The sequence below is a fragment of the Lepus europaeus genome, chromosome 16 (genome assembly GCF_033115175.1).
Source record: "Lepus europaeus isolate LE1 chromosome 16, mLepTim1.pri, whole genome shotgun sequence".
Lineage (NCBI taxonomy): Eukaryota > Metazoa > Chordata > Mammalia > Lagomorpha > Leporidae > Lepus > Lepus europaeus.
The window spans coordinates 620,213-635,649 of NC_084842.1; the positions used below are offsets into that span (position 1 = coordinate 620,213).

At 45.5% G+C, this 15,437-nt stretch overlaps 1 protein-coding gene across 1 annotated transcript in view; it reads right to left on the bottom strand.

Moving 5' to 3' along the window:
• The window catches only part of FNTA (farnesyltransferase, CAAX box, alpha), a 31,442-nt gene extending 17,744 nt beyond the window's left edge, over window positions 1-13,698 (bottom strand). Inside the window, exons 1-4 of the mRNA XM_062213696.1 lie at window positions 13,481-13,698; window positions 11,500-11,585; window positions 4,895-5,009; window positions 1,472-1,576 (exon numbers count right to left, since the gene is read on the bottom strand). Coding sequence (XP_062069680.1) covers window positions 1,472-1,576; window positions 4,895-5,009; window positions 11,500-11,585; window positions 13,481-13,683 — 509 coding nt within the window. The 5' untranslated portion in view covers window positions 13,684-13,698. The remainder of the gene's footprint in view (window positions 1-1,471; window positions 1,577-4,894; window positions 5,010-11,499; window positions 11,586-13,480) is intronic.
• Between the last annotated feature and the right edge of the window lie 1,739 nt (window positions 13,699-15,437).

Sequence of the window (15,437 nt, forward strand, 5' to 3'; positions counted from 1 at the left end):
CACCACCCCAGGACTTATCAAACTCCAGGATTGTTAACCGATTCTGCTCCATCTCCCACCTGCCATCAGGATAAGCTTTCTGAGACACAATCCAATCACGGCACTTCCTGAATTAGTTTGTCAGTAGCTCCTCGCTGCCACTAAAATAAGCCAACCTCTAGCAATACTTCTAAGGCACGTTCTAACCTTCTAGTGCCTATGTCCTCAGGCCCCTCAAAGGTACTCTAATCACACAGAACTACATATGGTCCCGAGTGAACCACGCTCCGCTCGGAGTATTTTCTTTGCTTCAGAGGCCCTTCCTTTCAAAAGCTTCTCTAAATCTCAGACATAAAGTTGTGCGGGATGTGAGTGTGTGGGTCGCTGTGTGAGAATTCCTGTGTTATGAGCAGACAGGCAGTGGCACAGAAAGCAGAGAACTCCTCCCTGCCTCTTCACCACAACAGCATGGAAGCTGTCATTCAAAGCCACTCATCACCTGCTGGGTACTGTTTGGATTCCATTTCCTCCATATTTGCTCTCAGTCTTCTTTCTCCAAAATCTCTTTCTTTTTTCCTATTCCACTCTACTGCCCCATTTGTAACAATCCCCATATTCTGTTCATGCTAACTTAGGACCTTACTTTCTAGATCAAATATACCCTTTGAAAAAGCTCTATCATCATACTTTTCACACTGCTCTGTAAAATAACTAGTTTTATTATTTGTTTTCCCCTTTAGACCATGTCAGATTCATCTTTGTATCCCCAGTATCAATACTGCTTAAATAAACAAATGAACAGGGGCCAGCACCGTGGCTCACTGGGTTAATCCTCCGCCTGTGGCGCCAGTATCCCATATGCGCACCGGGTTCTAGTCCCGGTTGCTCTTCTTCCAGCCCAGCTCTCTGCTGTAGCCCAGGAAGGCAGTGGAGGATGGCCCAAGTGCTTGGGCCCCTGTACCTGCATGGGAGACCAGGAGGAAGTACCTGGCTCCTGGCTTCTGGCTTCAGATCGCCATAGTTCTGGCCGTAGTGGCCATTTGGGGGGTGAACCAACCGAAGGAAGACCTTTCTCTCTCTCTCATTCTATAACTCTGTCAAATAAATTAAAAAAAAAAAAAAAAAAATTAAACAAATGAACAAAAGATCAAATACCAGAAAGTCATCATAACATAATGAATAGAAAACACTTTGCAAATTTTCACTTAAAAATTTTTTTGGCTCTAGCAGTATTGCACACTAATGTTGAAACTTGAAATAAATAACAATGGCAGCTAACAGCTTAGTGTTAATCACAGTGAGGCAGCATTTTGAGCATGAACATAAAGTTATCTCAATGAATCTCCCTAACAATCCTATATGGCAGGCAACATTAGCTCCAACGTAAAGTGCTGAAATTTTAAAGAAGCAAATGAAATGTCCCTATTATCTCAACATCCACTGGCAAGTACTGTAAGCACAGTGATGTGTCTCCTTCCTACTTTTATCTTACCAAACTTGATAGTTTTTGGGCTGCTCCTCAATTATTGCAGTAATGTAGTTCATTTCTTCATGTAGATCCTTTTGAAGGGACTTCAAGAGAACTCTCCGAAAATGCCTAGAGCAAACAGCAAGCATCCAAAGTCTCATTACGCCACCTAAGTTGCCTCACAACTGTATCAAATAAAGCTACAGGACAACAATATGTAAGCCACATTTTTGGTAGGTACTCTCTGGAACAAAGAATGTTTAACAATCTCACTGCTTTTGGTTGTCCAAATTCATGCAAGCATCTAGTAACTAGAAGAATCAAGCATCTAAAATAAAAACAGTGAAAGGCAACAAACATGAGATGGAAGTAAACTTCTGAACTTTAAGGAATGAAGGACAACCAATTAATTGTTAGTTAATTTGAATTAAGCTGTTTAGCAGTGTCCCACAATGAGAAGCAAAGACATCTCTTCACATAATAAACTAACTCTATTATAAACATATCAAATATTGTACTTTTAGAATCAACAAAAAAATGCTACTCATAAATCAAACAAGCTTCTCTTTAATTTCACAGGTGAAGTCAAATGATTAAAAAAATACTTCCTAAAAACATGGCTCATTCCGGTCTATTTTTACTTCAAAATGTCTAACAATACATAATCAAAGAATAATCTAGGGTCTACTTTAAAAGTTACCTTTTAAAAAAAAAAAAGTGTATTTATTTATTTGAAAGGCAGAGTTACAGAGAAAGAGGGAGAGACAGAGAAAGAGAGATTTTCCACCTTCTGGTTCACTCCCCAAAAGATCACAATGGTCAAGGCTGGGCCAGGCCACAGGCAGGAGCCTGGAACTCCGTCCATGTCTCCAATATGGGTGGCAGGGACCATCATCTGCTGCTTTCCCAGACGCAAGAGCAGGGAGCTGGACCAGAAGTGGAGCAGCCAGGACTTGAACCAGTGCTCATATGAGATGCTTAAACTGCTGTGCCACAATGCCAGCCCCTAAAAGTTATCTTCCAAAAATAAATGCTAAATAGGGAAAACACTATTTCTCTTTCATTATTATTAAAGAAAAGTAGGCATCAAAGAGCACTTAGACAAGATGAGTTCAGGGTGGTATGGCCATAGCATAGAGCACTTAAATACAAGCATTTGGCTTCTAGGTCAACTCTAGGTATACTGCTTTAAAAAAAAAAAACTGTTCAGGAAATTTCAAATTGCATTCTAAGTTCCTTTGTACTATTATAGTCAGAAATTTCTTAACAATTAAGAAAGTGTATTTTAAAGACATAAAATGATTGAATATCATACTGTGAATGCCAGTTAAATACACTATATAAATGAATTTATTCTCACTCTCTAATAAAATTCTACTAACAGGATAATAAAGGAAAACAGAAGGTAGGAGAGAATAGGGACAAGGGAAAACCATGGCAACTTGAATAGGACAACAAAACATGCAAAACATGAGCAAACACACAGTGTTAACTGACCTAGCAAAACATAATGTGAAACACCTAACTGCCAAGAGACTGAAATGTAACACTAACAGAACCGGTCCTCTTTCACTCTCCATTGCAGAAACAGTTGCTTAGCCGCAGGCTTTGCAACTAACATAAGTAATGAAGAATGCTTGCTTGAGAATTCCAGATAGTGACCTTGAGAAACTCGGCTGAAGTTGCACAGTAATCTGGCTCTGGTCAGCGTGTTGGGCGGATGAGATTTATGACTGCAAATGGAAAATAACCACTGTGACTCCAAGCAGCCCCTTACTGTCGGGCCAAAGCCAACGCACAGCAGGCCTTGTCCTTGGTTCCCCTTGTTCCTGATCCTCTTTCCTTTCCTTTCTGCTCCCTTCAATAGCTCTCCTGCAAACCTGCAAACCTGAGATGGTCTTGGTGGCAATCACCTCGGTCATCTCTTCAGCTTGCCAGCCTCTTGAATAAACCTGATTTCTCGCCATCAATCCTTAGTCTTTCGAGTACTGGCTTCTGGTGGCAAGCAGCCCCAAACTCGTTTTTGTAAACAACACTATGCCTCATAAATATGTCCAATTATGTGTCAATTAAAATTAAAAGTGTATTAAAATGTCAGTGGAAGAGTTAGAAGATAAAATTGAGGAAATACCTCAAAATAAAAAAAAAAAAAAAGAAATGAAGTAAGGAAAGACAATTCAGGAGGTACAATATGCAACTAAAAGGTACTCCAGAAAGAGCATCAAAAAGATAAACAAAAAAATCTTAAAACTTCAGTATAAAAAAGTTTAGGCAAAGGAATAGTAACCTTTTCAACCTGAAACAGAAGCTTAAAAAAAAAAAAAAAAAGGAAAATCAGTTTTAAAATTCTGAAAGAAAATGACTTCTAACCTAGAATTCTACCAATAAATCGGAAGGAAAACTAAACACTTTTAAATACATAAATCTTGGGACTGGCATTGTGGAGCAGCAGGTAAAGCTACTGCCTGAGACAACAGTGTCCCACTTGGGCAGCAGTTCAAATCTTAGCTGCTCCACTTCCGATCCAGCTCCCTGCTAATAGCCTTGGAAAAGCAGCAGCAGATGGCCCAAGTACTTGGGCCCCTGCTACCCATGTGGGCAACGTGGAAGAAATTCATGGCTCCTTGGCCAGCAGACACGTGGAGAGTAAACAGGCAGCGGAAGATCTCTGTCTGTCCCTCTCTCTCTGTAACTCTGCCTTTCAAATAAGTAATAAATAAATCTTTAAACAAAAAGTGAGTTAGTATATACCATAAATTGATTATTCATTTTAATGGAGGGAGAGTAGTGAAGAATGAACTTTCCTTTGCAGATGAAATAGATGAGGTCCAAAATGAAAAGAGTTAAAAGCAACACTGAAGTATATTAGGTTAATTTAAAAAATTACTGCTGTCTAGTGACCACTTGATAGTGTTTAAGATTGTTCGGGGCGCCCACATCCCACGCTGGAGTGCCTGGGTTCAAGTGCTGGCTCTGCTCCCAATTATGCCTTCCTGCTCATGTGCACCCTGGGTGTCAACAGCAGATGGCTCAAGTAACTGCGTCTCTGGAACCCACAGGGGAGACAGAGCTGCTGGCTTCAGCCTGGCCCTGGCCCTGGCCCAGGCCCAGGCCCAGGCCCAGGCCCAGGCCCAGCTGTTGAAGGTATCTGGGGAGTGAACCAGCAGGTAGGAGGTCACTCTGTATGTGTGTGTGTGTGTGTGTGTATGTCTTTCAAATAAATAAAAATTTAAACCCAACTAAATCCATACTCACAATTAAAAGAAAAAGAAAAAGAAAAAAAAAAGTAGTTCCCACTGTGGGGGTGAAAAGAATGGGTAGAGATTACTATTTTTCCTCCAACTGCTGACTTCACCCTAATGTGAAGTATTCTTTTAATAAAATTTTTAAAAAGTCACATGAACTAGAACATGAGACATGGAAATACGAATGATGTGTATTACTTACCACACTGTGTAATTGGCTGCATTTAATTCAATAGCATCTCGGGTCAGTTTAAAAGCTCGTTCACTTCTCTCATCACGCTGCAGAACAGCTCGGAAGTAATCATACACATCTCTAACTGGAGAAGAGCACACCACTGCATTAGGACTCCCTCTTTTACTTTAACCAACCCAGAAGGCAGGCATGTGACACAGAGCTTCACACCTTTTATGGGGCCTGCACTGAGACACAGCTGATTAAGCTGCCACTTGTTACACCAGCATCCCATACAGGAGTGTTGGCTCAGGTCCCAGACTGCTCCACTTCCAATCCAGATCCCTGCTAATGCACATGGGAAAATAGGGGAAGATAGGCCAAAGTACTTGGGTCCCTGCCACCCATGTGGGAGACCTGGATGGAGTTCCCTGCTCCTGGCTTTAGCCTGGCCCAGCCCTAGTTGTCGCAGGCATTTGGGGAGTGAACTGGTGGACGGAAGATCTGTCTGTCTGTCTCTCTCTCTCTCTCTCTGTCACTCTGCCTTTTGAATAAATTCAAAGAAAAAGAAAGGAAGGAAGAAAAGAAAAACAACTTTAAAAAACAAGACACCTGGATTCAAGTCCTGGATCTGCTCCTGATTCCTGTTTCCTGCTTTGCTCACCCTGGGAAGTAGGCTGGGTCCCTGCCACCCACATGGGAGATCCAGACTGAGTTCCCACCTCTTGGCTTCAAGCCTGGTCCAGCGCAATTGGTGTGGGCATTTAGGAAGTGAACCAGCAGATGAGAGGTCTCCCTCTCTGCCCTGGTGCCTTTCAAAGTAAACAGATACTTGCAAATGAATAAATAAGATTGTTTCAAACTAACTCAGTGATGTAAAATATTCTTATACCTGTGTAGAAAGAAATTTACATGTATATGATTTTTAACAATAAGCAAAATAGTCAAATGACAGTGACCGCCACCCTGAAACTCTCCTGTGTCACGGCACTAAGCATGGGTACACATATATCTCTACACACACTGCTTTGTAGGTTACTGCCAGACTCCAAACCTCCCAAAGATCTTAGGTATCAAATTAAAAGTGTGGAAAACTCAACTAGACTCACAGGGCTGTTTTCCTCACATGATTAGACGTTTAAAAAAGGTGCATAATGGTAGAAAGTTCCAACAGTATAAAAAGGTTCACACTAAATTTCAATTCTGGGGCTAGCCCTGTGGCGTAGCAGATAAAACTGCCACCTGCAGTGGCAGCATCCCAAATGGGTGCCGGTTCCAGACCCGGCTGCTCTACTTCTGATCCAGTTCACTGCTATGGCCTGGGAAAGCAGTGGAAGATGGCCCAAATCCTTGAGTCCCTGCACCCAAGCAGGAAACCTGGAAGAAGCTCCTGGCTCCTGGCTTCGGACTGGGTCAGCTCTGGTCATTGCAACCATTTGAGTGGATAGAAGATTTCTCTCTCTCTCTGAAACTCTGCCTTCCAAATAATAATAAAACTTTAATAAATAAATAAATAAATTTCAATTCCACTAAGCTCCCAGTATTCCTCCCTAGAAGGAACCCACTGTAAACTGATTCCTTATCCTTCCATATAAATATATATATAAATATTTTTTTTTTTGAAAAGCAGAGACAAAGAAAGAAACACTATCTGCTTATTTACGCCCCAAATGCCCCCAACAGTTGAGGCTGGGCCAGATTGAAGCCAGAAGCCTGGAAGTCCACCAAGGTCTCCCATATGGTGGCAAAGACCCAACCACTTGTACCATCACCTACTGCCTCCCAGGGTAGGCATTAGCAGGAAGTTGGAAGAGGAGTGGAGCCAGGACTCAAATCCAGGCCCTCTGACATGGGATGTAGGTATCTCAAGTGACATCACCCAGTGTTCTAACAAGCTTCTTTCACTTATGAATTACTAAAGGTAATACAAACTAGTACAAACCTCTATGGAAAATTAGGTAAATCTATTTAAAATCTAAATTTACATACTCATTGACCTAACAATTCTAGTTCCAGGTAGTGTTCTTACAAATATACTCCTATATGCACACAAAGCACCCAAGGATAATTACTGGCTACTTAAAAGGAGGGGGAGAGTGGCCAGTGTCATGGCTTAGTGGGTAAAAGCTACCACCTGTGATGCTGGCATCCCATGTGGGTGCCAGTTCATGTTCCAGCTACTCCACTTCTGATCCAGCTCCCCGTCAATGGCCTGGGAAAAGCAGTGGAAGATGGCCCAAGTGCCTGAGCCCTGCTACCAATGGGGATCTGGATGAACTCCTGATTTTGGTCTGGCCCAGCCCTGGTTGTTACAGCTATTTGGAGAGTGAACCAGCCAATGGAAGATCTCTCTGTCTCTCCTCTCTCTGTAACTCTGCCTTCTATATAAATAAATCTTTAAAAAATAATAAATAACTGGGGCTGGCATTGTGGTAAAACCGCCCCCTCTAATGCTGGCATCCTATATGCGTGCTGGTTCATGTCCTAGTTGCTCCACTTCTGATCCTGCTCCCTGGGCTAGCAGCCTGGGCAAAGCAGTGGAAGATGGCTCAAGTGTTTTAGATCCCTACCACTCACGTGGGAGACCCAGATGAAGCTCCTGGCTTCAGCCTTGCCTAGTGCTGGCCTCTGTGGCCATTTGGGGAGCGAACAGCGGATGGAAGGTCTCTCCCTCTGTAACTCTTTCAAATAGATAAATAAATAAATCTTTAAAAGAAGGGTAATGGGGGGCCGGCACTGTGGCACAGCAGGTTAACGCCCTGGCCCGAAGCACTGGCATCCCATGTGGGCACCGGTTCAAGACCTGGAAAAGGTCTTCCACGCACTGGTTCACTTCCCAGATGACTGCAACAGCCAGAGCTGCACCAATCCAAAGCCAGGAGCCAGGAGTTTCTTCCGGGTCTCCCACATGGCTTGCAGGGGCCCAAGGACCAGGGCCATTTTCCACTGCCTTCCCAGGCCACAGCAGAGAGCTGTATTGGAAATGGAGCAGCTGGGTCTAGAGCCAGTGCCCATCTGGGATGCTGGCACTGCAGGCTGCAGCTTTATCCACAGTGCCACAGCTTTAAGCCACTCTTTATAATCTTTGAGACATATAAAGGTTACCTGCTTCTATACAATAGATTTAAAAAGTTTAATTTAGGGGGATGGCACTGTGGTACAGCAGGTTAAGCTGCCACCTGTGAAGCCAGCATCCCACATGGTTAAGAGTCCCGGCTGCTCCACTTGATCCAGCTGTCTGCTAATGTGCCTGGGAAAGCAGTAGAAGGTGGCCAAAGCACTTGGGCCCCTGAACCCACATGGGAGACCCAGAAGAAGCTCCTGGCTCCTGGCTTTGGATCAGCCCAGCTCTGGCTGTTGCGGCCATTTGGGGAGTGAACCAGTGGATAGAAGACCTTTCTTTCTGTCTTTCTTTCTCACCATCTGTAACTTTACCTCTCAAATAAATAAAACCTTAAAAAAAACAAACACAAACAAAAAAATCAAACAACTATGGGCTACGACACAGACACTGTACCAACATAGACAGCCACACACACACACACACACACAGTTAAAATTCCTAATTGGGAGGCCACTGGGATAAGACAGCTCTAACACCGTGGATTCCTATGTAGGCAAATCAAAACCAATTTGATAAAATGACACTTACACCTAACTAATCAGAAGGTGACAACTAAACTCTTAACTACACTAAATAGAATTACATGCTCATTGAATTTTTTCTGTAAAAATTTTCCCCCTTTCACTTTATTTCAAAGGCAGAGAGACAAAGACAGAGGCATTTCATCTGCTGGTTCAGTCCCCACATGCCTATAACAGCCAGGGGCTGGGCCATGTTGAAATCATGAGCTCAGGACTCCAGGTCTCCCATGTGAGTGGGAGGCACTCAAAGTACTAGAGCCATCGCCTGTTGCCTCCCAGGACTGCATTAGCAGCAAGCTGGATCCAAAGCAGAGTAGCCAGGACTACCCATGGGATGCAGACGTCCCAAGCAGCCACACTGTAGCCACACTCTCTGGGAGAGGTATCATGGCCCAGAAGTTAAGTCACTGCTTGGGACACCTACCTCCCATATCAGACTTCCGGGACTCAAGTTCTGGCTCCACTCCTGATTCCGGCTTCTTGCTAATGTGCATTTGGGAGGCAGGAGGTGATGGTTCCAGTACTTAGTCTGTCACCATGTGGGAGAACTGGATGGTGTTACTGTCTGCCTGCTTCAGCCTGGCCCAGCCCCAGCTCCTGTGGGCCTTTGAGGAGTGAGCCAACATAGAGCCTTTCAAATAAATACAATAAATACATTTTGCCATTGAATTCATGGATAGAAACGGCATCTCTTTTACAATTTTCTTAATTTCCATTCATAATTCAATAGGATTTTTTCACCCTATTTAATGGCCAATGGAATACTCTTTCTGTTCTTTGGTTACCAGTTCATACCCTTGGTTGGTTTTTTGACTAAGCGTTCAGTCTCTTGTAGGAATTCCTTTTAAATTCTGAGTATCAATCCTGTTTTATATGGTGTATCTTCTTCATACTGCTTTATTTTTAACTTATTTGTGTAGCAGGATTTGTGTACTGAGACAAGACACCAAGGCCTCTTAACAGGAAGTAGTCTTTTATTATGCTGGTATAAGGCCCAGGTGGAATTTCTTTTCTAAAATCTTGAGCCTGGAACAAAGAAGGGTTTTCCCTTATACATGTTTTTAGTCTCTTTGTCTCTCTTATATGGTTACCTGCATGCATTTGATTGGATATTCTAATGTTACATGGCTGCCACAGGATTGATACAATACTGCACATGGGAATGCAATTACTGAAAATGTTTTTTCCCCACACACATGCTGAACTATATATAGAGTCTCTATTAATCTATTTATTTCAGTTCCAGTTTCCCCTACGTTAATCTTATTTTTATTTATTTATTTTTTTTTTTGACAGGCAGAGTGGACAGTGTGAGAGACAGAGAGAAAGGTCTTCCTTTTCCGTTGTTTCACCCCCTCAATGGCCACTGCGGCCGGTGCGCAGGAGCCAGGTGCTTCTCCTGGTCTCCCATGTTGGTGCAGGGTCCAAGCACTTGGGTCCCTTATGTTAATTTTAAGTGGTGCACTTTCATACATAGTAAGGCAAACCCCCACACAAACATTTTCAGACATTTCTAACCATCCTTTCACAATCAAAAATATTACAATAGTAAAAGCTTTTGTAAAAGAGGAATGATCTTGGATAATAAAGCCTTAACTGAAAGAAATATATAAATTACAAAACTAACATTCCAATGTATTCATTCTACCCTTTCCTAGAACAACTAACAATTAACATTAGCATGACCTTCAATTTACAAAGCATCTTCACATTCATTATGAAAGAATACTTTGTCCAAGAATATAATCCACCCATTTTAAATATCAATAAATGTATTCTAACTGAGCCTAACATTTCATTGTGAAAATATATTTTAAAATGCTGTTTCAACAACCAGAGTACATTCTAAATAAAACAGTAACTCATTTGTGATCTCCTACATGCAGATTAAACAGCAAAGGAAAAGCACCATCACATAGCAGCTACTATGTATTATAATGTGACATTCATTACTAGATCGTCACCATTCTTCAGACAAAATAAAACCCATCATGAAAAAATTACAAATCAACTCACCCTAAATCATTCATATTTTTATTAGACAAAAATCTGTCACCTAATCTGCCATTTAGTTATGAATTTCTTTTTCTTTTTTGTTTTAATTTATTTGACAGTTATAGACAGTGTGAGAGAAAGAGAGAGAGAGAGAAAGCGCGCGCGCGCGCGAGCAAGGTCTTCCTTGCATAGGTTCACTCCTCAAATGGCCGCTATGGCCGGCGCTGTGCCAATCGGAAGCCAGGAGCTTCTTCCTGGTCTCCCATGTGGGTGCAGGAGCCCAAGGACTTGGGCCATCCTCCACTGGCCTGCCGGGCCACAGCAGAGAGCTGGACTGGAAGAGGAGCAACCAGGACTAGAACTCAGCGCCCACATGGGATGCTGGTGCCACAAGCGGATGATCAACCAAGGGAACTACGGCTCTGGTCCCTGAAAATTTTTTTTTTTTTTATCTTTTTTGACAGACAGAGTGAGACAATGAGAGAGAGAGAGAGAGAGAGAGAGAGAGAAAGGTCTTCCTTTTTCCATTGGTTCACCCCCCAAGTGGCCGCTACTGGAAGAGGAGCAACCGAGACAGAATCCAGCACCCCAACTGGGACTAGGACCCGGGGTGCGGGCGCCGCAGGCAGAGGATTAGCCTAGTGAGGCGCGGCGCCGGTCTGAATTTCTTTTTTTCAAAAGATCTATATATTTAAAAGGCAGAATGACACAGAGAAAGAGGGAGACACAGACCCAGGGCAAGATCTTTCATCCAGTGTCACTCCTCAAATGGCTGCAATGGCCAGGGCTGAACCAGGCCAAATCCAGAAGCCAGGAGTGTCTTCTGTGTTTCCCACATGGGTTCAGAGTCCCAAATATTTCATCCATCATCCACTGCTTTCCCAGGCACATTGGAAGTGAAACAGCCAGGACTTGCACCAGTGCCCACAGTTGTGAATTGCAACTCTGCTACTAAGTTTGACTTACAGGTCTTTTTCAAATAAAAACAAACTTACATTTTTCACTATAGATGATCTGGACCACTGGATTGGGACCATCATTCTGTGGTACTGGATCAATATCAGCCCATTCTGCTCTGTCCCTAAAAATAAACATTTTTTTCAGTGATTATATTCAAATACATAAGAAAAAGAACTCTGATGTTTGTAAAAATTCTTTAAAAAAAAAAAAGTACACTTACATTAGCACCAGTAAGTTAGAGATCTTAATGTAATCATGGTTGGGTTCTTCAGGACCATATTTTCCCACTTTGTTTTACATACTAAACTTTTAAACTAATAAATAAAACTAATAATTTTTGGATTAAAAATGTTAATCACCCATTTTCAAATTGAAAGTTTTTTTTTTTTTTAAAGATTTATTTATTTGAAAGGCAGAGTTACAGAGAGGCAGAGAGAGAGAGAGAGACTCTTCCATCTGCTGGTTCACTACCCAAATGGCTGCAATGGCCAGAGCTGGGCCAATCCGAAGCCAGGAACCAGGATGATGTTCTGGGTCTCCCATGAGGGTGCAGGGGTCCAAGCCCTTGGGCCATCTTTCACTGCTTTCCCAGGCCATAGCAGAGAGCTGGATCAGAAGTGGAGCTGCTGCGACTAGAACCAGGGCCCAAATGGCATTTGGCATTGCAAGCGGTGGCTTTACCTGCTCCACCAGCCACAGCGCTGGCCTCTCAAATTTAGTTTTAAAACTGGAATAACTATATTTTGCTATAGGCACACAACTGATCTAATTCCCTGATTGGCAAAGACTGGACTCAGCATTTTTTACAAATCTTGAGTAACAACTCACTAAGAACTGACATTTTAAAAAATTAAAAGCTATTCGTTTGCTGCATACTAGAGAAGTGGCCCAGGTGGTGACTAAGAGAGCAGGTTCTGGAATCTGACAACTGCCTAAACCGGAGTACTCGCTCTCCCACTCCACAGCTGAGTGTCCTAGGGCAAGTTACTTGATCGTTCTGGGCCCAGTTACTTTGTTTATAAACAGGGATGATAACCTTACCAACCAAGGTTGAAGACTGTTTTTAGGGTTCGCTGAGGTAACAGATGTTAAGTGTTTAAAACGTGCATAGCCGCTCAGGAGCAATGACTACTACTCATTCTCAATGGCAAAAATGACATTACAGTGACAATACATGCTGACACAAATTTCCACGTGAATTGTTCACAACGTGACCAAAGTAGGTTCAGCCACTCTTCCCCTGGTCTTTTTTTTGTCACCCACTCTGTATCTCCCTATGTTGATCAGCCGTAGGCGGCAGAGACTCCAGGCCGTCCAGACACCGTGTGTCCACGACAGGAGGAGATGCAAGGGATACAGCTACCTGCGCGTGACACCTAGAGCCCTGGGAAGGCGAGGCTGTGACAGCAGAGCAGGCTCAGTCGTGTTGAGAACCTGGGCATTCCCACAACCCAGAGAGAAGGTCCGGAGGGGAGGAGCCACTGTGAAACACCAGCTTTCACTCATGCAGAAAATCCAGGCAGATGAGCCATCTAACGGGTTTATGGAGGACTATGGAGGGAAGTGAGATGCAGGACGCCTTAGCGTCGGCAGGTCCGCCTGGCAACAGGCAACCGGCGTCGCTGCTCAAAGCAAGGGACACGTGGGCACGGGGCTGCGTGCAGGTGTGCCAGCAAAGACCGACAGCAGCGCTAACACATCACTTCGCCGCGCTGGGTTCAAAGCAAGGCGTCCCTTTCAGCGCCTGCAGCCTACCCGGCGCTACCAGGCTCTGAAACCCCGGTTGCGGGGACACGGCTCAGCCCTCAAAGACCTTACGCTGGCGCTCCCCGCTTCCGCCCCTCCGGCACCGCCATGGCGAGCGGGGCCCACGGGAGAGCGCGGGAAACACCTCCACGCTCCGAATCCTGACAGCCGAAGGAGCGCCGTCTGCGGGCTCCCCCTGCGGACCCGCCCGCGCCAAGCCGGCTCCCCGCGGACTCGCCTCCTCCGCCCCACGCCCTCCCGGGCCGTTACCTGTACAGGACGTAGGTGGGCGAGTCCAGGCTCAGAAACCCGTCGTCCATAGGGGACGGCACTGCTTCTCCGGCCTCGGCCGCCATCTCCTCACCCTGCTGCTGCAGCTGGGCGGGCGGTGGGTGCGGCTGGGGCGGCGGCTGCTCCGGCTGACCCGCCTCGCCGCCTGCCGCAGCCTCCCCGACCCCTTCGGTGGCCGCCATCTCGCCTCGTCCGCAGCGGAGGTGGAGGCCGAGGCCCCGCCCCTTGCCCCGGCGGCCCGCTTCCGCTTCCGGTTCCTGCTTCCTGCCATAGAGACGCGGGCCAGAGCGTCTCGGCCGGGATCCTGGGGGCAGCCGTGGGCGGCTGGGGTTGGGGGTCAGGGACGCAATGTCCAGCCGTGCTCTCTCGAGGGCCTCCAGCTTTGCCGCGTGGAAGCTCGCGCGTGTCTCTCCGGAACGTGTGGGTGCTGTCAGCCGCCCCCTGTCGGGGACGTGGCGACCGGGCTCCTGACCGAGCGTTGGCAGCCGTCGCGAGGCCGAGGGCTGCTGGCCACGGCTCGCCCGCCAGCCGCTACTCTCAGGAAAGAGCTGGCCTCCAGCGCGCCATTTTCTTCACACATTCTTTTGAACGCTGAGTTTATCAAGAGGGATTTCGATAATCCAGGGGTTTGGTCTTTCGAAGCCGACAAGGGATAGGCGAAGGCGTTAGGAAGCGCTTCTCTGTGCGTTGCAGGACACAGGCATTCGCTGCACACATCTCCGGGGGTTCCCCGTCCCGTGAAGGAGGTTATGGGCGAGAACAGCTGGCAGGAAAGGCCAGAAAGATGAAGCCGGTGGAGGGCATAAAAAGGCTGGTGCTCCTGGACTACGGAGATGAAGGTAGGGTGGGCAGGACACGTGCTTCAGTGGGGGGGATGTGAGCCAAGCCCCGAAATGAAGCCAAGGGATTGGCCGGGAACCGCAGTCTGAATTTGGGCTTTGGAGCCGGCGAGCCGGCCATCCCATATGGGCACTGGTTCGAGTCCGGGTCCCGGCTGCTCCATTTAGGATCCAGCTCCCTGCTAATGACCTGGGAGAAACAGCAGAAGATGGCCCAAGTGCTTGGGCTCCTGCCTCCCATGTGGGGGACCCTGATGGAGCTCCTGGCTTTGGTCTGGACCAGCCCTAGCTTTTGTAGCCATGTGGAAAGTGGACCAGCAAATGGAAGGAAGATCTCTCTCTGTCATTCTGTCTTTCAAATAAAGAATTTTTTTAAGCCTAAGAATGTTGTGTTAGGCACATTTTCATAACCATAATGATGTATCTAACGTAAGTTCCTTTTGCAGGAGGGCCTTGAAGGGCCACAGTTGGCCCCTTGTTTGGATTTGTGGTGAAGGCCAGAGGGTGGCAATGGCAAAACATGTGCTTCTGCAGAGAAGGCATGGGTCCAACTTGGCTTTTATAACCAACCCTCTCACAAGAACTACTACTGTCAGATCTTACCGTCCTACCAGCATCACCAACCCTTGACTTTGGGATTTGAATATTGGGATGTATTCAGAAGGCAAATCCTGTTGAAACCGTAACAGATGGGTTACTATAGATGATTGGTAGCCCTCCTTAAACAGGTGGCATTTGAAGAAAGATTTGAGGGAAGCGAAGGAGTGAGCCAATGTGGACATCTGTGGGGAGATCATTCCTGGCAGAAGTCTAAAGAACTAAGGCACGGCGGTGGTGGTGGTGTGTGGTGAGTTTATGGATCCAGGAGGCCCACGTGGCTGCAGTGTAGTGACTGAATGGGAGGGTCTCAGGAGAGTTCAGACTTAAGACAGTGCAGGTAACACAGAGCCTTAAGGAATTTTGGATTTTACTTGCGAGATGGGAAGTTGTAGGATTTTGACTGTGGAGTGATATGTCTTGTTATTTACCAGACACTATGATGTCTATACTGAGAATGAACTGTTCTCAGTTTATTCAGAACACAATAGCATCGCAGG